The 23008-nt window shown below is 38.5% G+C and overlaps 1 protein-coding gene across 2 annotated transcripts; it reads left to right on the plus strand.

Annotated features, from left to right (window-relative positions):
* The first annotated feature begins 3302 nt into the window (after window positions 1-3302).
* Window positions 3303-21721, plus strand: LOC131232493 (uncharacterized). Of its 2 annotated transcripts, none has more exons than XM_058228764.1 (7): window positions 3303-3599; window positions 7644-7729; window positions 14169-14315; window positions 14653-14761; window positions 16409-16532; window positions 17292-17586; window positions 21261-21721. In XM_058228764.1, the coding sequence occupies exons 1-7, from the start codon at window positions 3452-3454 to the stop codon at window positions 21366-21368; spliced, it is 1017 nt and encodes a 338-aa protein (XP_058084747.1). In that variant the 5' UTR covers window positions 3303-3451; the 3' UTR covers window positions 21369-21721. The 2 variants fall into 2 exon arrangements, with proteins under 2 accessions (XP_058084747.1, XP_058084755.1); XM_058228772.1 differs by having other exon boundaries at window positions 3306-3599; window positions 17292-17562.
* Window positions 21722-23008: the final 1287 nt, after the last annotated feature.

Consider the following 23008-nt stretch of genomic DNA (forward strand, 5'->3'; position numbering starts at 1 on the left):
CAAAAAGGTTAATAGTCAAATTTTTATTTTATTTATTTATTTACTATTTATAGTAAATTTTAATTTAAGTATTGTTCTTCATCACTTAAACTTTAGGATTCATGTCTAATATAAAAGTACTTAGAAAAATTTGAAGAATAAGGTGGTGAAATGTGAGATTTTGAAGAAAATGGGTTAAAAAGGGATTTTAGACTTTGAGATTGAGTTTTTTGGAAAGTTAATAAGGTGTTAGGATCGACCCATTGCCTAAGGACGTCTATCTCCAAGTTGGCAAAAATCTGCGACGTTACAAAAGCTTTTAGTACATCAGCGGAAGTAGTGCAGTAAGAGTAAGGAATACTCCAACACACCTTGTACATTACTAGTTGAGCCTTAGGAACACCACCTCTAGCAGTCCCTTTGTTGAGCCCTTTGTAGCTTACATTCTCTATAAAGGAACTAGCTGGAGTGGCTTATGTGTGGATACCATGGCCAAATCCATCCCTTGGGGAAAAGTAGTAAACTCCGGTAATATTTAGTTTCTTTCCCAGTTCCACTTGCAATTCTTTAATATACCAATGGGCTCAAGATTAGCTTCCTATTGCAGTTGGTGGAATTGAAATGTTCGCCTCTCTTGCAAACACCCTTCCAATGAGATGGCATTGGTCCTAGTCCTTCATCGTTGAAACTTTCTGACTCTGGTTAGGTCAACCTTAATTTCTTATTTTTTTAATTATAAATTTTTAAAAAAATTTGGATTTTTTATTTTTAAAAAAAAAATCAGGATCAATCCGAACTATATATAATCCGATCTGACTCAATTTCCCTGACCGAGTCGGACTCGGATCGAATCAGGCCAGTAGGGCACCGGATCGGATTGAGTCAGATGACCCAGACTCGGTCCCAGATTGAATCGAGTTCGGGTCAAGCCATGAAACTTTCAGACCGAGCTAAGTTGGACCCATCTAGTCCGACTCGACTCGATGTCCAACTCTAATTACTAATCCCACATTAAATTTCGAAATAGCATGTTTGGAAGGAATGTGAGATAGGATTAAAATTAACTTTGTAGGCTTTAGAAAATGAGCCTTATTTTGGAGAGTGTGAGATGGAATTACTAATCCCACCAATGATGGATTTTTGCTTCATCCAATTCAATCCAAATGCAATTTGAAAGTAAATCCTGGGATTTATTTTTTAATGCATACATTCTAAACATATTATTAGAAAACATTGGATACACCCAATCCAGAGACAATACCTTACACATGCATTTATTATAATTTTTACAATTCCATGCACCTTAATCCTACCTAATGCAACTAGCCAAACAAGCCATAAGATGAATGGATGATAGATATAATGCGTGGTTGTCATTATTATATTTTTATCATACACTATTGATATAATTTACAATTTAAATAGATTTTTATAAAGGGTTTGTCCTAAAATCAAATTTTAATTTAATTTATCTAAGAACACCAAGCACACATCATACGATAGACAAGTGCTATATGGCACCCATAACCCCTCCATGTGTGCTAGCACTCACTGCAAGACTCAACTATCAAGAGAGATTTGCACCATATGTTTATGGGAGAAAACCTAACTTCCTAACAGCTAAGGTGATTAATAAATTTGTCACTTGATGATAACATGGATCTTATTTTTTTGACATCAAAACTACCTTTCATCGAAAGCAAGACCAACTTAATAATCAGGTGGGCCGACGGCATTCACAGACCAAAACTTTTTTAGTATGAACATAAGTGCACTTGATGATCATTTGGCTGATTTTGTTGAGACATGTAATCTGCATGCTATGGACCACCTAACAAATGAATCAAGTCGTTTGCATGTCTACTTCTTTCAGATAAGTAAACCTAATAAGTGGACAATAACAAATTCGCATCCTACCTTAAAGACAAAAAGAAAGGAAATGGGACTTCATGAAGGCTTTCTTTTTATTGGCTGGCTTATGGGTGATTTGAGGAGAAAGAAAAAGAATATTTTATAAGCAAGCAGGAAGAGTGGGTCGCAAGTAGGATAAATTTTGGTCTTAGGTAACACGTTAGGGGTTGTTACCCTTACTGTGGGGCCACCCTTAATGATTTGTTGTATATCCGCACCGTCCATCTGTTTCTCCAGCCCATTTTAAAATGTAACTTATAAAATTAAGCAGATCTCAATCTCAAGTGGACCACACCACAGGAAACAATGATAATCGAGTGCCTCATAGTTAAAATTCCAAAGAGCCCATAATAAGGTTTTCGTAATGTTTTTCCAATGTATTGATAATGTTAAGAAGATTTGAATAAAGGAAAACAAATACAAAGAACAATTTGATCTAGAACTTTTATGCCCTAGAAAAGGCTTTTAATAATCATTTATTACTGTTTTTAATAGTGTGGCCTACCTAAGATTTGGATGTTCTTTAGGTTTCGCTTTAAGTTCTAAAATAAAATTAAAAACCATACAAACAACACATATAATCAACAAATATAGTAAGGTGAGCCCCAGTTTTTCATGATTAGGGTAACACCCAGTAAGGTGTTAGCAGGGTAATAACTAATCCGCTCTCCAATTTTTCATGTAGCTAAAAGGACCGTTGGTCTTAGTTACCTTCAAAAGATGTAGAATTTTCCTTTTTATTTAATGCTTGGGTTGTACCTTGAGCCATTTTGGCACTTTTTCTTTCCTTTCAATAAAAGTTATTATTACCTTTTAAAATAATAAAAATAAAAATCCTTTGAAAAAAGCTTTTATATCTCAACAATGTGTGATGATGAAACGTAGGCAGATACGTATTCACATTTCATGTACAGTTTCTATGTGCCTGTGTATGAAGTGCCATGCTCTCCCAACCTATTAGTAAATTCAATACATAAAATTAACAAAAAATTGACAACTATAGTGGAGAGACCAGGGTTAGACAGTTGCTTCTTTTAGACCATGAAAAGTAAAGAGAAGTTATTTGATACTCTGCTATCATATGACACTCAATACACAAGCACCTGAAACTTATACATGTGTCATGCATTAATTCAAAGTAAACTACTGTTGCTAAGGGTTACAGTCCCAAAATTACATTGGTAGAACAATCTTCTCACTCATGAACACTTGTTGGTGGAGATAAGACCATAGGATATTTTTCATTTATAACCGTCCAATCAATGTCCACCAATTCCATAGCCAGATAATAATAAAAAGCCAGGCTTTTGGGCAATGATAGATCTAAGCTGGAACCCATAATCTGGACCGGTTAATTTGTATGGATTAGATGCCACGTGTACAATTTCTATATAATTCCTTGAGTGCCTGCGAATCGTACGTCACACTGAAATAGTCTCAAAGTAAAAGTCTAGTCCACCCACGGCGTATTCCAGACACGTCCCATGAAGTTCTCTCCTTTCGCCTCGTCCTCGTCGTCTCAGAAAATTCCTCTCTTTCCCTTTCCTCCTCCATCTTTTACATGAATAGGATGTCAGATCCTGCAACAGGACCTTCATCTCCGTCTTCTCCTCTCATACCTCCTTCGATCGTCCCCGAACCGGGCGAGATCGACCTCGAAGCGGGCCCTGGTGAACAAATCCAGTGCAGAATCTGCCTCGAAACCGACGGTAATCTTTCTATCCAATCCTCCTCTTTGGATCTGCATGCAGCACCTCCTGGCGCATGTTAGCCCTCTCTGCCCCCTTTCCAATCCCTGCTGAATTCAGATTTTGTTGGTGCGATGTTTCCAGCTGAATTTGAGATTTTCTTGTTGTTAACGTAATTTTCCATGTATTCTAGGGCTAGAATTTAATAAGAAAAGAAATTTGTTTTTTCCCTTCTTTTATAAGACATATATACAAATTTTGTAACTAGATAAAATTGCATGTGTCGAAATCTGGACCGTCCATTTAGTTGTTGCTGCTGTGTACCGTTAGAAGCTGTGCTGGCAACATTCTTTACATGATCGAGGAATATCCGACCGTTCGTGTATGGTTCATGTGAACGATGCGATTTCAGATGGTGATCTGTTAGGAATAATGTAGGAAATTAACGGCAAAAATAAATTATCCAAACAATCGGAATGCTGCTCCTGATATGTTGAATTACAAAGATTGAAATGCAGACGATGGATGAATCAGATTTTCTTGTTGGAACGAGGTGTGGACTAGGTTGCTTCCATTGAGATAGTTGGAACCCTGCGGTAGAATCCAGTGTAGCAGTCTCCCAACGTGCTACCCTTAGGATATGATCAGCCAGCATATGGCTCCCCACATAGTCCACCGGCTGTAGAAAACCCAACACCAAGATCACCGCCACACCTTTCTTTGTATGTCTAGAGAGTGAGAGAGAAGATTTTGAGATGAAAACAAAGAACTTTTCATGTGTGAAAAACCCTCAGAGAAAAACCCCCTTTATAGAAAATACAATTAACAAAATGCCTGTCTCATTGAACGGTCACATCTGCTGAGATGCACCTGAAAACAAAAAGTTATGTCTCACACGATGGAAACTAATTAATGATTAAGGTAAAATAAAACAAATTTTGGCAAAACCAAGCCCATCTTAGATTCATGGGAGGGGACCTGTTCAACCTACAAGGCCAGGATTTGAATTCCTAGTCCATTGCACAAGAATATTGTGCGTATGCATTTAGTTAACTGGTTTTTCAGTTGGCTAGGCTTTGGCTAGGCTCATGCTCACGTATAGGTTAGAGCATGTTGCAAATAATTTTCAAAAGCACTGGGGAGTGGAATGCTTTATAAGCACTCTTCACTCCTCCCTATTCCATGTGAGACTAAAATTTTGCACTAAAAAAAAATGGTGGTTTTTTCAAAAGATCTGCACATAACTTAAACTAAGTAATTTTTTTTTTTTTTATTATTTATTTTTAAATACTCTAACAATCCCCCACTCATTTCCAAGTATTATAAGAGAGAGCATCTAGGCATGATGAAGAGCTACTTTGCATAAATGATAGTGACAAATTGTTGTGAACCCCAATGAAACGTGCTTGAACTACAGAAACTTAGTAAATTGGGTCTTGAAATAATTTTCTTTAATGTAGACCATATATGAGACATGCACAGTAGTTTAAAAATCTTCAAAGTGTTCAGAGATGCAGGTTATGATCATGTGCAATATCTTGGTTTCATGAGCGCTTTAGAGAATGAACCAATTTTCAAAGGAAATGACCTATTTCCACGTTCATATGGTAAGCTTATTTTTCTATTGAACCTAATTCTTAAGATCTTCATTCCTTAGATTTGGTTATTGTTTTTGGTGATTCACTTTTCTATGGTCTAAAGTCCCATATCCCTTGATGTTTTACTGACATTTTTTCTAGTTAGGGCTTTGGTTGAGAGATCCACTATATTTTCATTGGATCTTATAAAAGTCTAAAAGTTTTTACACTATTTTTTCAATAGTTTTTCACAACCATGCTTTAGAAAATTTGTTTGTCCCATCATAACACTTGTTATTAGGTACTTCCTATGCCAGCCAAACTATCATAGTGATACATTTATTAATAGATTTGTATCCACGCCTCCCAAAACTATCAAGTGAAAAAATAACCATTAGTATATTTAGAATAATTAAAGCATGAGTTCCAATAAGCATTACTGTAACCTTCAATTATAACAAGGGACCTCTAGTACTGAAGATTGAAGTTCTAGTTTCTTTTAAGATACCTCGAGAATGTGTTAATAGCATTCTAAGTCTCATAACTTGGTTTGAAGTATATTTACTTGGTTTTCTCTTAGCAAAAGCAATATTAGGTCTAGTGCAATTCACAACATAGGTCAAACTACCAATCCCACTAACATATTCTAACCGAAATACACTCATCAATAGTTGATTCTAACTTGACACTTGCATGATAAGGTGTACACACAGCCTGACAGTCAAATAAAATCTTCTCTATCTAATGAGATTGAGTTAGTGTTATATTAGCTTCACTTCGAATGATTTTAATCCCTAAAATGATATGGGTCTCTTGAAGTCTTTCATGTCAAAATGAGAACACATAAATGCTTTAGTCTCTTTAATGATTTCTACGTTTGAATCAAAGATCAAAAGATCATCTGCATATAAACAAAGCAAGACTCCAAAGTTTTCAAACACCATAGGGTAAAATCATTTTTCACCTTCATTAAACATAAAATCATAGGCATCATTACTTTGATCGAACTTCATGTACCATTTATCTGTACATGAATCTTAAAAGTTCACACACCTTACTTTTGGTTGGCTTAGCCCTTTGGCCAGGATCATGTTCGTAAGGCTGGTAATAGGCTGGACCTATGCCCACAAAATCAAAATTTTGAATAGGGCCAGCCCGAAAGACCAACCCAACCATTTCAAAGTCTAGGTCTAGGCCGACCCATTGTTAGGCATACATGCTCATGTACAGACTAGACTAGAGCATGGTGCAAGTATTTTTCAAGAGCACTAAGGAGTGGAATGCTTTTCAAGGACTCTCCACTTGAAAAAAGAAAAAGTTGGTTTTTTAAGAGACTTGCAAATAACCCAAACTACATTAGCGCTTGTATTTTTTGAAACACTCCCAAATGATCTATTCCATGGTGAGGCCTACTCAGCGGATGATCCAGATACTGTCCATGCGTCAACATTGCCACGTCCAGATTGATATTACGACTCTTCTTATTTTAGTCAAATTGATTATTCGAGATTGTTTTCTAGTAAGTAGAAATGTGTTTATATACTAATAAAAAAGAATGAGTAGAAGATCATGTTTCTTAGGGGTTTTTTAGATGCAAGTGAAGTTGTGTTGGCATATGATGCGTAGGTCATGCTATCAGGACTAGTTATTTTGTTCATTGTTTGTCAAAACCCTAGAACATGAAGTAAAGATGGATTGTGGAACATATGAAGAGCTTACTGTGGATGGTGGTATATGTAGCATTTATGATGTGTATGCAAATTGACACATGTGGCAGTTATTGGGTGCTTGAGGATTCATGGTGGCATATGTGCACATGAGGCACTGAACTTGGTGGCACGTGCACATGAGGCGATGAACGTGGTCACACATGTGGCATATTTGGCACATGTGATACATGTGCACATAACATTATGTTCCTTGTTCAATGTTCATCGAACTAGGAATAAGCTGCCCTCATTGTTATTCTGCCTTCTTTTGCAAAGATATCATGTCCTTGCCAACGATCAAATTTTGGAGACAAACGGTCCTTATTTTCTAGGTTCCAATGTATAAATGAGTCTGATAAACCACGAACAAGCCATCTGCCCTAGATAGCTTGTGTTGGCATAAAATGGCTCCTCAGTTGTATATAGAATTCTTTTTGTTCTTGTTCTTCTTTTCCAATTATTTGGGGGCCTGTTTGGATGTGTCGTGTGGAAGGTGGGGAAGGGGAGCCATTTGGTGCATCCCTCAAAATGTGAATGGCAGAAAGCGCTAAAAGATCCCATTCGAAAAAAGTGGTTTGAAATGAGAATCAGATTCATGTTTCACAGAGAGAGAGAGAGAGAGAGAGAGAGAGAGAGAGAGAGAGAGATTCATTCTCATTTTGGGCGGTAAACGTGCCACCAGTATGATTTCTTGTATGCATGCAAATGCGGTAACTTGTACTACCTATCAAATTTTATTTTAATTTTTTGACTGGTGTATTATTTTGCTTTATTTCCAGGTAGGGACTTTATTGCTCCTTGCAAATGCAAAGGAACGTCGAAATATGTTCACCGTGCATGTTTGGATCATTGGCGAGCCGTAAAGGTAAACAAGATCTTGAGTGACACTATCTGGTTTTAGAGGGTGATGTGTAGCTATGCTGAACTCCTATTGGGATCATGCTTATTTATCATTAGCTGGTTATCTACCTTGATTAGGTTGCACGAGTGGGTGCACAGTGGAACAAGAAGAATTTTGATACTCTGGTAGAGTGAAATAACGGAACTGAAACTCAAATTTAACCATCCAAATCCTGAGCACAACTTTAGATGGGTCATGAATATTATGAAGGATGCATTCCTTTCTTGAAGCTTGCCAAGCAGCAGTGGGTTCATTTCCATTGACAAGAAAACATTTGCAACAGAACATGCACTTGATATTCTGTTGGGCTATTCCTGATTGCACAGATTGATAGAGGGTCACTTGTATGGGGCAGTTAGCCCATGTATATTTTATTCTATCAACAAAATTGTCAATTCTTTTTTTAAAAAAAAAAAAAAAAAAACTGTATGCGGATATCTAGACAAATTCTTAGCATTGCCAAGCAATTTATCATGGCTATGCGCTATCTAGAAGGTTCATTTTAGGTGAGTGAATTGAATCAAAGTTACTTGGCATTGATGCACAAGCTTGGAGTGAAAAATGTCAATTGAAGTCACTAGTGGGAGGAAAGGTCCAGTTTAAAGAATGGGCAAAGTGGAGTAAAAAACTCTGTTAACTGTATGTATCATTGTTTAAGTTTTCATAACTTAAACAAGTTGTTCACGAACTCATGATCAGATCCCAACAATGAATTCTGGACCAAAAAGCCCCTTATATTTAGTGAAAAAAGTAAATAAAAGCGTGATTTAACAGTAAGTGTTTCGTGTTTATTCTTTTGAATTGGTAACAGTAATGGTTCTATGAGATAACAATAGACAACATTACAGAAAAGACTTCAGCAAAGGAAAAATTCCCGAGCAGTCATCGATGAAGGCCTAGATGGCCAATCTCTAGTTTCTAGCAAGAGAATCTTCCTCTGAGTTGACCTTTCTAAAGATATGAGAAAGAGAAATCTGTAGAATGATGCACATCTCTCCAATCTTGTTTACGCAGTTCATAAGGGTGTTTCTCTAAATAATTTTTCTTAGGGATAATTCAGATTTTATTGAAAAGAAAAAAGCACAACACTCTACATTCTACAACAACTCAGACCAGAAAGCATCAAAATTATTTTTCAAAGTAAACCATCAGGATAGGATAGTGTCTAAATAATGGTGACAAGAAGAGTGAATAAAAAAGTAGATGACAGTATGACACTGTCAGGGTTTTAAGAAGAAAAAGGCTATTACGGTCTAAAATGAAAGCTGAAGAAAGGTTGAAAGAATATTTCTCAACAGTTTGGTGGTTTTCAAGGATAGAGTTACAGTCCTTTTGGGGTTAGAGGTACTATTCTCTGGATGCTAATGCCATATGATATTCTTTGGGTATGTGAAATGAGGGAAATAGGCTCCTTCGTGAAAGTTGAGAGGGGTTTGATTCATGTGATGTTCGCTAAAATTTAAACGCCCTTCATTAGTTGGGCTCTATCTTGTGAGGAGTTCGAAGGCCTAGACCCAAAAGATCACCCTTATGATTGTAGTACTCTTTTATCTGAGGGAAGATTTAAATGGGCAACTATCAGTGGACTATACCTCCATCAGGAATGTGGACGATCAATGTTGGTGATATCTCTGTGGGTTTTTTGCGGCATTCTCAAGGATTGGAATGCAGTTACCAGGATCTTGTTTTCTGGTGTGGCAGGAGTGGGCTACCCATGGAAGCCAAAGAAAGGTTCTTCAGCTGAAGAAGAGGCTGGGAATCTTCTGTTATTTTTCAGGTCCATCTTAGTGAAACGTAGTTCCAACTCCAAGTGTATAGTCAATTAGGCTATAAAATCAAAGTGCAGAGCTGTGGAAACTTTTATTTTTCTTTGCCAAACTGAGATAGTTCCTCAAAGTCAAACACTTTGCTTTCCTTGATGTCGAAGTGGGGACTTTGGCTTATACGTGAGCTGTCATCCAATAAAAGAAAGGGGATTTTCGAACAATGGGCTGTCTATGTGGCAGCCCTCTCCCCAGCCCTGTTCATTTTTCCCATTTTTGTTTCTCTTTCTTTTAGCCACCTCTTCTCTCTCCGTTATCCTTGAAAAAAATCATAATCATTAAAAAAAAAAAACCCTCTCTTTCCTCTCTCTTGACTCTTGAGGACATGCATGTAACCATTTGGAGTTTTTAATCCATGGATTACTCAAAGAATGGTACTCCAACCATGTGGGCAGGCACAAACATCAACATGATGCACATGTGAGATCAATGCCCACATGATATTTAGCCTTGCTTGATTTCTGAGCCAGTGCATGTTAAGAGAAGGGACCAGACATGTTGAACAACTTGGATCTTACACAATTTTTTCTATGGTTGCACATGTCATGCACCAGTGCATCGCTTAGTTCCCTGCAAGTCACTATGTAATAGGGATTTGTCCCTTAATGTAATTTTGACTCCTTTGTTTTCACAAAATTTCATTATTCATCAATAAAGGGAAAACATATTAAAAGAATAAGATTAAATTTTATTTGAAAAGAAGTTTGGGAATGTGAAGAAAAATTGAATAGCACTTATATGACTGTGTTTGTATGTGGAGGTTTGCCAAGCCCACATGTGTATTAGTTAGCAACATTGTTCAAAGTATCCCCAATATTATCGATATATCCTTGATATTATCCGTATCTCTAGCTCGAGAAATTCTAAGTGTTGACAATGTATCACTAAGTATCGCCAATGTATTGATATCGCCAATATTTTTGACCATACAAATTCCAGGTGTCGCTTGTATCGGCAGTGTATTGGTGATATTTCGGTAATATATAGATATCACCAAAAAATTGTTTATTAAAAAAAATTCTATTTCAATTTTTTTAATGGGCGCATGGTTGTATGTAGTGTTTAAATTGTCGATGATAATATCGTGATATTATCGTTACCTCAACATGGGCGATATTGAGACCTCAATCTTTCGTTTCCTTTCCAGTTGTCAATTTCTCGGTGAAATATTGTGTTTTGTCAATATTCGAAAATATCAATGGATGTTTGAATGGAAGGTTGGATGGATAAATGGGATTGATGGGATGGTTGGACTGATTTCTTACAACAACACATGCGTTTAGGCCCCCATTAAATGGAAACTTATTATGTATGCAGGCTTTTTACATTTTTTTAATTCCTAAATATGCAAATAAGTATATTTTAGTATCTCCTGAAGTTTCACTGAAAAATTCCATTGTTTCCCCATGTTTCCCCAATGTTTCCCCACATTTCCCCATGTTTCCCCAATGTCCCTTGGGGGAGTTTCACTGGTTGTAGTTCTATTTGCATTTTTGTATATTTGTTTGCTTCGGCTTCGGCCTTTTTAATGTAACATCACTGTACAAAAAGAAAGAAAGAAAGAAAGAAAAAATCTTTCCCCGCATTTTCGTTTATTAGCAAGATCGATATTGTTTCTGTATCTTCAGCTAGTGAAACTTGTAGTGATACCGATACTTCGAATGCTGGTTATCAAATGCACACGCCACCACCTATGCTAGTGTGCGGAGAGCTTTGCTCGGCCCACACACATGTACATTTTAGCTACTGTCACGACAAATACTAGTGTAGAACATAGGTGAAATATCCAAGCCATCCATTAGGGGAGTACCTCTACTTAGATTCCTATGCCAAGAAATAGGTTGGTCTACTAGTTAGGTGGGCCACAATTAATTGAACAAATGAATGGTTTTGAATAAATTGGCTGAAGTTCTCTAAGCTGTCTACTTATTTCTAATATTATGGCACACCTATTGAGTGGACCACCTTTGTCTTTTGGCATGTATGTGGTGAGGTCCGCATAAAGGATGACTTGGATATTTCACAAATGTGCCATGTTGGCAAATGTTGTGGCATGTGCATTAGCTGACTTCTACACGCCTATGGGCTTGGCAAAGCTCATATGCATGTGTACGCTCACAGACACATTTCATGAGTTATTTCCAAAAAGGATTGACTAAGAACCTCCTTTGCATTTTGTATTCCAACTTGGGCCTATATGACAGCCTATATGACATGAATGATCGATAGATCTTCTGCATTAGTAAATGTCTAGTTTGTTAACATGCATGATATCAATCCATGTCTTGGTGATCCGAACCATTTATCTTATGTGATACACTATGTTATGACATTGAAAACCACATTTTCTAAGATTGCTGAAAAGTGGACAGCGCGCATGGCCTGAGTTTGAGATAGTGGATGGATGAGCAAACGGCGTCCAATCAAAGGGGTATCATTTCGATGATCTCGTTTATAAACCCAAAGAGGGGTCTCATTTCAATGATCTCTCGGGGATGTTTCCCATTTTTTGGAGCTCGTGCTCTCTGAGTTGCACCCTTCTCCAGCAAGTGTGCAAACGTCTTTGGAGGACAAAACCTACCGAGGATAGGAGCTCGTGCTCTTGATGTCTTCCGGATTGGATGGCTAATGCCCTTCTATTCAGTGCTCATGGTTATTGCGGTCTTCCTCCAGCTTCGTCTCCATGTCTCCTTAGTCACCCAGCAACACTCACCTTTGCCAATGGAAACACTCTCCTTCCAGCCCTATTTGTTCTAACTCTCCTCTCCTCCAATGGCCCTCCACACCCGCGCTCTTCTCTACTAGACAACACCCATCACTCCTTTAATGGTATAGTGCCCACGCTCATTTCCACAAGAGTGCCATTCATGGCGGAACCCTTCATGGTGGTGCCCATCATCTTCTTAGATCAGAGCTGCTAGATAGTTGGCCATGGTAAATACCACATGCAAAGTTGCTTATTATGTTTGGGATCAGCATCCATCTTCATCACCGATGTCTAGAGCCGTTGGTAGATGGGCCACACTTAGATTAGAACCGCTGGATAGTGGGCCATGGTAAATACCTCATGCAAAGTTGCTTATTACGTCTGGGATCAACATCCTATCTTCATCACCGATGTCTAGTGCCGTTTAGTAGATGGGCCACACTAAGGGTTCTATGGTAAGGGTTCTATGTAGGACCATCGATCAGATAGACCGTATTCAAAGTCCCATGCAAGGATGTTGATCACGATTAGGATGTGATGATCCTCTGATCAACAACTGTGATCCCAATGGCTACACAAGGATGTTTGTCATGGAGGATGAGCAACAATTCATCCGTGTGGGGTGATTGTTTTAGGACTTAAATAGATGGAAACCCATTTCCCTGCCGTGTGCTTTTACCACACAAATTGGTATGAGAAGGTCTCTACTATGTGTTGTCCTCGTAGCCTCATAGTTGATTTGGACCATACACATCACGATGGACGTTGTCTACATGATGGGATCCAATGGTCCAGCATCTCTCCGGACCATATGATTTCGTAGCATCTTCGCATCTATTGCCCCGGGTGTGCTTCCATGCTTTCTTTACAATTGCACCGCATTTATGCTACGGGGCTGTCTTACACTTAGGCTATAATGCTCTCAGTAGAGCACTTCATATATTGTCATTATTTGGCATGATTCCAAATATTGAGGCCCTGCGCCCACTCATACAGAACATATGTGAGAAGGGCACGGAGTCCATTCCCTTCTACCATTGACGGGGTGTGGAGCCGGCTGCCACTAAAGACAGAGCCGTGCTCTATGTGCAGTATATGCATCATGTATTACAAGCATTATGCATATGCATAACCATGCATCTGCATGAATAACAACTTTAACCTTTTATCCTAATTCCTAATAAACTATTTTGTCACTTATTATTGTCTTAAAATCAAGGGTTACTTTATGTAGTATAATTAAGGGCTTGTGGTATGTCACGGCCTGGAATGTAATAAGAATCCAAGATAATAATAAAAGCGTTCCAACTATATGCTTTTGTCTCTTTTGTGTAGATATGGCTATGTCTTGTGAATGTTTATAAATGTGAATGTGAATGTTCCAGCCTTATTTATTTCCTCAACACCAAAACAAGTTAACACAGACGCGCAGCTGATGGGGCTCTCTTGAAAAACTTCAAAATTGGATGGTCTTAACCTTTTGATTAATGGCCCACAAAGAGATGGGTGAGGTGATGGTCCATATAAAAAAGAATACTTCAATGATTAAAGGGTCAAAGCATTTCATTGTGGAGATTTTTTGGATCCCCCCATCCATGTTGAGGCCCATCATATAAATAGTTTGGATTGTTGAAGCATGTCCCCACATGTATGGAATCCACCGCTCAGTGAAAATGTACGTTTTCTAATATACAAGATCCCTTAATCCACATTTCCAAAATATCATGATTTTTGTTTTTTTTTTTCCCCCCAAAAAAAAAAAAAAAAAAAACCTTGAACATTGCCCTTTTATTGCACAATTAGTGCAATATTTATTGTTGGTGCTACTATCTTGAATAGCTCAAATCTGATTTCCCCTTCCCATTTTCTGCAGGAAGGTTTTGCCTTTGCTCATTGTACTACCTGCAAGGCTCCTTACCACTTGAGAGTGCATGCTTTTGCTGATAGGAAGTGGCGTACCTTGAAGTTTCGTTTCTTTGTGACTAGAGATATACTATTTATCTTTGTGGCTGTTCAACTTGTAAGGATTTGATACCATATGTTATTATGTGCCATTTCTCGCAAGGCTATTTTGGAAGTACCTCTGGAAGCAGGAACTGGGAGAATGCCGTTCTGCAAATTAATATTTTGTTCATTGAGAGTAGCACTCAAAGTGAACAAAGGTGTCATTTAAGGGCCAAAAAGTTGTTGGTCTCGTTTATTGCACCACCCCAAATTCTTGGCGAGTTCAAAACGAAATGACCCCATTAGCACATGCAACCAAATGCTGATTCAGGGGTACTTCCAAATGCTACATCAGTATTTAAAGTAATCATCTCAGCTTTCACGTTTTGTTGTGGGTGGGTGTGCATGTGCAGGTAATTGCATTATTGGCATATGCAGTGTATTTGGTTGACAGTTTTTGGCATTACTGGCTGCGGTTGGCTTGGGGTTTTGAAAGTGAACTTAGTTTCTACTACATATGTGGTAAATCTTGAGAACCAGATACAGGAGCTAGATCATTTGAATTGTTCTTCTCATAAATTAGCTTACAGTCACTGCACTCTACATGTTCTGTTACAAGCTTTTAATGTTTTTGGTATGAAACTTGATATGTTGGCCATCATTCCCAAATGTATTGATTCATTGGTTCGAATAAGATTTGTGGCGAAGCATTATGTGATCCGTCACTGTACATTTCCTTAGTTCCCTCATGCAGAAATACCTGATCTTTTGGCGCGACAAATAATTGCATGGTACATCCAATTCAAATGCTTCCACGTACAATTAGGATATCACATCTGGAAAAGGTGATGTAATTTGGATGGTGTTCCATGCCCAAATAAAGAGCTTTGGAGATGCATTCTGAAAATAGTAGGCTATCATTTTTTCCATTAACCTTATGCTATGTGTTCGAAGGTAACATTTCAAGACCGCATAACATAACTACTTTTGCGCCACCCCCCACCCCCCCTTCGAAAAAGAAGAAAAAGAAGAAGAAAGAAAGAAAGAGAGGGAGAGAGGGAGAAAAAGCTGGAGTGGGGGATAGTGTTGAGGTATTAATGCTATTATTGCAATGCTTTCATGGGTACCTTTCCGATTGTCATGAATGACTTCCCGACGTGTTGTTTTCAAAGCTCAAGAAGGTTTTCAAAGCTCAAGGACTTTTGACCCTCTCTGGCCTCTGTGGATCACCATAGTTCAAGTTAACATTGCTCATTTCTATTGGCTTTCCGGAAGGTCTTTTAGCAATTTTGTTTTCAAAGCTCAAGCACTTCTTCAGCTACTGCAAGTTGACTTTCTGGAAGGTCTTTTAGCAGATTATTTGTTTAGGTAGAGGAGTGGTCTGCTTCTTGGTTTTAAGGTGGGAACACCAGAAGTTAGCATTGCTCATTTCTATTGCCAAAAGTAGGTTGTTTGTGATTGGTCCCAGATTCAATTTGATAGTCTTAGTTGCATCTAAGATGATTTGCGGCGGTCTCCATCCTCCAGCCGCATCTTCATAAAAGTGTAATGGTTGGCATATCCATCTAGAGTAGGAAAATGGAAGTGTTGAGCCCAATGTTGGTTGTAAGAATCATTTCTCATCACTCGGGTCTTCCATTGTGTGCTAACATGAACTCAATTGCAGCTCGGGATTTGATAGTTGAAAGATTAGAAAGGAAGCTTGCCATGCAGAAGAGGTTATTTATGCATTGGAGATCTCATTATGGTGATTAAATTACCTATCTAATCTCCCCATTTACTACACCTCTCAAGACCGAAAGTGAGAAAAGACATCCTAATGGTAGCAATTGTTGGACAAAAGCTTGCATGGATTCATTAAGCTTGAGAACTAACCACAACAAAACAGTTTTGATACAAATTTGGCCAACTATCACGTCTATGTCTTTTGTAGTAGTTTTTCCAACTAGTGCATATCTGTATCTTTTGAAGTAGCTGGTGTAACATCATTTCTCGCGTGTATTTCATGATGTGCAAAATCTATCTTTGCTGTGATCACAATTTTTAGATGTAGCTGTCCTCCATGTTCTTCACTCTAAAATTTGCCAGAATGTGGTTCTAGTTCCGTAGCTAGTAGCTACTGTCTTTTGGGAATGCTGATGCATTTCTCACTATTGCTGTTGAGTGCAGGAGCGCTATTGTTTTTTGCTTTATTGGGATTGTCTGGTTGCTTCATAACTTGTTACGATCGGCGAGTCCGCAGCGATCTAGCTCAACCATGCCGAGAATTATGTCTTTGTTGCTGCCAACCTGGGTAAAATTCTGTTTTATTTGATATGCTTGATGCCCATATCTCAATTTCTCCTTGATTCTATTGATGAAGTTGAAATCAGTTTGTTTGTTCTAAGTGCTTGGATCTAGTCATCCCAAGTAATGGCTAGGGAAAAGAAGTTTTTTTTTTTTTTTCCCCTTCTAATGAGCTGTAGTGTAAGAAGGGGGGGGGGTTTGGCAATTTATAGTAGTATTTTAAAAATTGCGATGGTGGATATTCTGTCCAAAAATGATAGTGCCAAATGCTGAGGTTGTGGTTTCCTCTATCTCAGCTAGAAAGTTCTTTATCTCAATTAAGTGTGTCCATTTATCAGCCAGTTCATCGGGTCTTTGGGTGTCACTATCAGGCCTCTTGATTTGTGTTTTCTAAAAGTTCAGGACCAATTAGTAATTGAGCGTAGCTTGGGTCAAGGTCCATTGGATCAGGTCTGTTAACTCTGATCTGGTCATATAGAAATTGCATAAGGGCCGGGCATGGGCTTAACAAATGTTTAATTGGGTCAGACTTGGGCTGATAAAAAATTGACCATCTCGTGCTCAGATTGGGCCTGCACTCAGGCTGGTGCTGACCTGAGTCACCTGACCCGGGCCCAGCCCATGGACATCCCTTGTCTCAACCATGATGTTGTGAATTCGTTCCCAATCATATGTCCTCATGTTCTTTCATCATCTCAAGATATGTTGTTTGTCTCTTAAGATATGTTATTTAATGAATAAATGCAATATCTCTTTTTCCATGCAGAATGTGTGCTGATTGCCATCTGCCTGGCACTCTCTGTATGTGGACCGACTGTACTACATGCTTTGAAAGCTGTGCAAGTGCAGCAGGTGAATGTGGTTGCTTGGGAGGAGCTGGTGAAGCTGGACTACCATTACTACTTATCATGGGTTTGATCTTACTCGGACTATTCACGGTTATTGGCATATTCTACAGTGTACTCGTGGCTACCATGGTTGGCCAGCGGATTTGGCAGCGGCATTATCATATACTAGCAAAAAGGATGCTAACAAAAGTGAGTCAGTGCTGCTTTATATTCGTATGTCTTCTGCACTCCTTTGAGTTACCATGCTATTTTTTTTTTCTAGTGTCCTATCCAGTCTCTCATTATTTTGATTGGTCAACAGGGCCATTATCTTGCTTATTAGTAGGGCTATAGGTTGATCAAGTTTGGGTTGGGTACAGTGTACCTGTATACAGAGGGAACCAGATACAGGTCTTGTTGGGTTGGGATACAAGGTACCTGAACCCATTGGATCCTGTCAGATCTAATTTTTAAGCACAGATTAATAATCAAGATGGGGTTTGGATCCAAAATTGGGTCTATGATCAGGTCCTATCTCCGTCTAGATTCCAATCCATACCAGAAACATGCCTTTTGTATGGTTATTAAATCATCATCATCTAAGCCTTATCCCAATTAATTGGGTTCGGCTACACAAATCCTGTTCTGCCATGCCACTCTATCAAAGGGCTATAACTTGAGTTCAACCACACCATGGGGCCATAACTCATTGGTTCTAATCAACCTATGTAATAGATTATTGCATAGCCCCTGTGGGAGTTTTGTACTCTCATTACCGGTCCCAAGGATAAAGGAGAAGGCATGTGCCAGGTTATCAGCCGGCTTGAAACTTTTGCCGTAACCTTCATCATGGTTATTAAACAATGAGTGTAATTAAATAAAAAGATAAAACTAAAGAATCATATCCAGGTACCAAACAGATACCGAGTTGGGTGCCCAACCTGACCTGATATCTAATCGGATCGGAGTCTGTGGGCTTAAATGTGACCTGATAATTTTTAAGCCCGAAATCTGGATCCAGATCCCTGATTAAAATCTGTAGGATACTTTTTGGGGTATCCATGTATGCGGACGCAAATTCAGAGCGCTACTTATTAGCCAATGATGTCAAACGCATTCAAAGCTGCAATTTATATCAAATCTTGGAAAGCAGATTGGGAGAGTTCATTTAAGCCATCACATTCTTCTCCAAAAGTGCCTCTAGAGGTGGCTACACATGCCAAAGAGGCAAGTTTGCAGGACATGCAAGCTGTGTATCAAGTGAGCCTCACCATGCAGATGATGAGAAGAAGCCAGGCTTGTCAATTCATCGGGTTGACACCTCTACATTGAATGGGAACTTTTTTTTTAAACCATCCATTCATTTTTTACATGTTGCCCACCCAATGAGCTGACCATCCTGATATTTTTACCAGATCATCTACAAGTTGGGACCCACATGATTAATGCCCTGGATGTCCTACACATGGCAGATTGACATGCATTTCTATGTACTTGAGGTGCTTGAGGACTTGGCAGTGATTTTTTATTTATTTTTTGCTAGTGAAGATGCTTTTCTGCTTATTGCAATCAAACCAATGGCTCAGTTTTCCAAGAGGATTTCACCTTATAAGTGGCCATATCATTATACAGCTCTCATCCCGGCTGATGCATCCATCATCAGTTGCATGGTACATTCTAAAAATGATACCTTCCACATCATTCCATATCATTAACATTGTCCGATCAATGTTCAATTTTTTTAATTTTTATTTATTTACTTATTTATTTATTATTATTATTTTTTAACGTTGTTCAATTCTCACGTTCATGTGATGTCTTCTAAATGATCCTCCAATCCTCAACTTTTGGTGCACAAAGTTCTAGTCAGGTCAAGAAGGAACATTCGTAGTTTGATGCTATAGGAGAACTTGTGATCGTCGTATTTTTGTATGTTCTTGGTGCAACTGTTGACTTGTTGGTCTATCCACCATTCCTTGTGGCATCCCACATGAGAGATGACTTCAGATCCATCTGTGCCCCTATATATTTTCTCGATGCGTGCATTGGGATTGACTTGGATCGTGTCTTCATCCATAGGATCCCAAGTGCCCGGATTAATGGAAAGTTTGATTCTATCTGAACTACTCATTTTCAAATTATATTCACATTATTCACAAATATTCATTTTTGACTTAAAACAAATTCTTATAATTTAATCCATAACAATTTTCGCATTGAACCCATAAATGTCTGTATTTTTTTATTTATTTTGAAATCATTCAATCTTCCTCCTTTATCACTGCCATTGCGGCCAGTTCTTATATTAGAACTCCCACTATCGCTTCCACTTATACTTTCACCACTACAAATATAACTATAAATGCAACTGTCACTGTAATTGTCGCTACCGCTTGAAATGTAACTATCAATACTGATTTCAGAATGAAGATAACTATCAATGCAACTATTAATGTTCCAACTATATTTAGTACTATACATGTCACAATCATAGTAACAATTGTCACTCTTGGACCCATTATTCAGATAACTAGAAAAAGAACTTTCTGGTTCACTCAGAAAAGAACTATCATTGTCAATCTCAAAAATCTGATTTTCAATCTCAAAATATACGGAATAGCATCACCATCGTCTCCCAGATACCCCTTATAACTGTTGCTGCCTATATCACCGCAGTCATTGATCTTCGCATTCAATATGGATGAGTCCTATGGTTGCTTTTCCCTCAAGATTATCAATTTTTCTTGGGTGATTTCAGAAAAAATAAAAATAAAAATTATAATCTTGGTAGTATTGTCACCTCAAGTGGGTAGAGAAGAAACGGTGGACACTGGTGTCTTTAGAGCAACCTTTTGAGAAATCGTTGGCATTGGGAAAAGACAATCTAACTAAATAGTTTAAAGCAGGCATGAGTCGGAGAACAACCTTTTTAAGGATTGAAGCCATCCAAGCTAGCATGGCAAAACCAGTCCTTGGAACAACCATTAAGCTTTGAGGCAATCGATTCCAAAATGTCAAAAAATGTTTTAAGTGGGTGAAGGAGGACCTCTGTGGATTTGACCAGATATAAGGGCATTGTTGGTATTTATTATCTGGAGTTTATTGATCCTGTTATTGGTGTTGATTTTCCAGAGTTTATTGAACAAGGTTCTTCTTCTCTTTCATTGACTTGATTTTTCTTGGTATGGAGAGTATTCATCATTTATGAGTCCATGGTCCTCTTCTATTAACTGGAAGGTACAAATGATCCCTTTTCTATTTCATTTGTTATGTGGAATCGAGTTGGTACTGAAATCAGTCATTTTGATAAACTGAAACCCTTCTTACGACCACTGCATCTCCCATAGAGAAAAATACTTCAATAAATTAATGAGATTGGGGACCCACTCTTCACCCCCTAATCTTTTCATGCACATCCCTTTTGACTTACTGATGGAACTATTCTAATCTGAAATGTAGGATGAAGGGATCTATGCATTAAAAAAAAAAAAAAGAGTGTGCGAGTAGCATTCCCTAAATTTAGCATTTCATTTGTTGTGAATTTGGTTTGCCTGTGCATTTGCAATCAAAAGATGTCATTCGGAGAGTTGGTGGATCTCAAGTCAAATTAAAGGAATGATAAACAGATTTCATATACTGAATGGGATGACCCTCTCGGTTAGATATGATAAACAGATATGATATACTGAATGGGATGACCAATGATCTCCTCTCTCTCGCAACGATAGACATTTAAAGACTTTGCTTACAATACCCATCTCTTTTATTCTCATTGTTCGACTGATTCTGTTTTGCAAATTAGATTTTTATATGAAATGCTGATGCATGCAAATTATTTTTTCTTATTGATTAAATTCATTTACGTGGCTTGAAATCTCTCGCTCATCATTTTCACATCTTTATACCAGGAGTATGTCGTGGAGGATGTCGATGGCGAGATGACAGGATCAGATTGGTCGCCTCCACCTCTTCCACCTGAGCATGTTCAGCAGCTGAAGTCACTTGGGCTGCTTTAGTTCAAAGCCTCCATGCTCATTATGTGGTCTAGATGAAGTAATCATTGTGCCGATCTCCCGATAAGATGTGAGGAAAGTGACAGCCACCATCATTCTCTCTCAGAATGGCGGGGAAAGAAAAACACAGAAAGAAGTGTTTGTTATTATCATAGTGCCCATACGCACCGACATGAGCGGCCTTCCATGCAAGGTCAGTTTCACAAGTTGGGCTCTTGTTACATTACAAATTATTATAGATGTAAGGAGTGTTTTACAAATTTTTTAAGTTTTTCTTTGAAATATGGGATGGAATGTTATATGTTTTCTCAGAGCTTCTAATGCCTCGTGTTTGGTATATCCATGACATTTGATAATGCATGTTTGACGTTTGACGTTTGACTAATGTGTGGCAAATCCATACTTGTGGGAAAGAATAAGGATGAACATTATGTGCTTCCGATGATTATGACATGCGATTTGTAAGCATCCCGGTATTAGTATGGGATTTTGATAGGATATGGTGACCATGGACTGCATCTTAGATGATGATCTTAACTGTTTGTGTTCTCAGTACTACCTTATAGAATCTATCATCTTGTAATCATGCTTTATCGATGATCCTGACCTTTTGAGTTTTGGATTTGAACATGAGCCATTAAAAATTTACTTTTCAATGTTCAGAATTCATCTTCATACATCAATCATCCATTCAACAAATCTTTCTTAGGATGGCCCCTTTAGTATAGAATCCAGAATATGAACGGTTCTGATCATCATCTAATATGCAATCCAGGAGTGTAAATCTCACCCCGTACTGCAGCTGTGCTACAGTGGGAACCGTATCCTATCAAAACACCTCAGTATGATATCGTGGGAGAAAGGCAAGCATCTGGACTCATCCTAGTGCCGTGGCAGGTGAGAAAGGAGCTGTGCATTGGGTGGGATGGCCTCCTTTCTACAAATTCAGGCTGTTTCGCTTATCAGGTGGCCACGTTTACTATGAAGGTGGGACTGCTGGCCAATTTACTTGTCCGTTTTTTATTACATGTGTGCTCCGCATGGGCTGGTCTATTTCTGGATTTGGAGCACATATGGGAACCTGCTAGATGAGTGGCATGGAGGTCTTTGTGCAAGTGTTCATGCAGACAGCATGGCAAGATACCTTTCAGGTTTACAGTATACAGCATGGCAAGATACCTTTCAGGTTTACAGTTTGTACTAGTCGTCAAAATACATGGTCAGGAAGAAATGCAACTACAGCTCGCATTCAACCAAAAGGCCAAATGTTCTCTATATATCTAGAAGCATGGCTATGATCTACCAATTTGGGGTTGTTTTTTTTTTTTTTTTGGGTTATGGACCTTTCGTAGTGGGCCCATCATTAATTTGAATCACAGAACCACGAGCCCCATCTGTACAGAGAGGAAATTTGCACAAACTTTAGGCTGTGAGCCGTTTCCTACAAGGTGGCGGCAACAGAATTGGGGAAACCTTTGGGAACAGCCATGGGCTCTGCAGGTACTCGGCAGGAGTATCTTAACCGTCCATCAGGTCGGGTAGGTCTGACCTTGCACATGTTCTTGCCCAAAAATAACCATGATCCACTCGAGGGTACCACAGTATCAGAAACAGTTCCAACTGTTAAGAGAACTATCATCAAG

Source organism: Magnolia sinica, chromosome 2, assembly GCF_029962835.1.
Source record: "Magnolia sinica isolate HGM2019 chromosome 2, MsV1, whole genome shotgun sequence".
In the NCBI taxonomy this organism is placed as follows: Eukaryota; Viridiplantae; Streptophyta; class Magnoliopsida; order Magnoliales; family Magnoliaceae; genus Magnolia; species Magnolia sinica.

Excerpts from the sequence above, each read along its gene's own strand:
- LOC131232493 (XM_058228764.1), top strand. The coding sequence starts at position 3,452 with ATGAATAGGATGTCAGATCCTGCAACAGGACCTTCATCTCCGTCTTCT. Across the intron at positions 3,600-7,643 it reads AATCTGCCTCGAAACCGACG|GTAGGGACTTTATTGCTCCT; the intron begins GTAATCTTTCTA and ends CTTTATTTCCAG. Across the intron at positions 17,587-21,260 it reads GTCAGTGCTGCTTTATATTC|GAGTATGTCGTGGAGGATGT; the intron begins GTATGTCTTCTG and ends TCTTTATACCAG.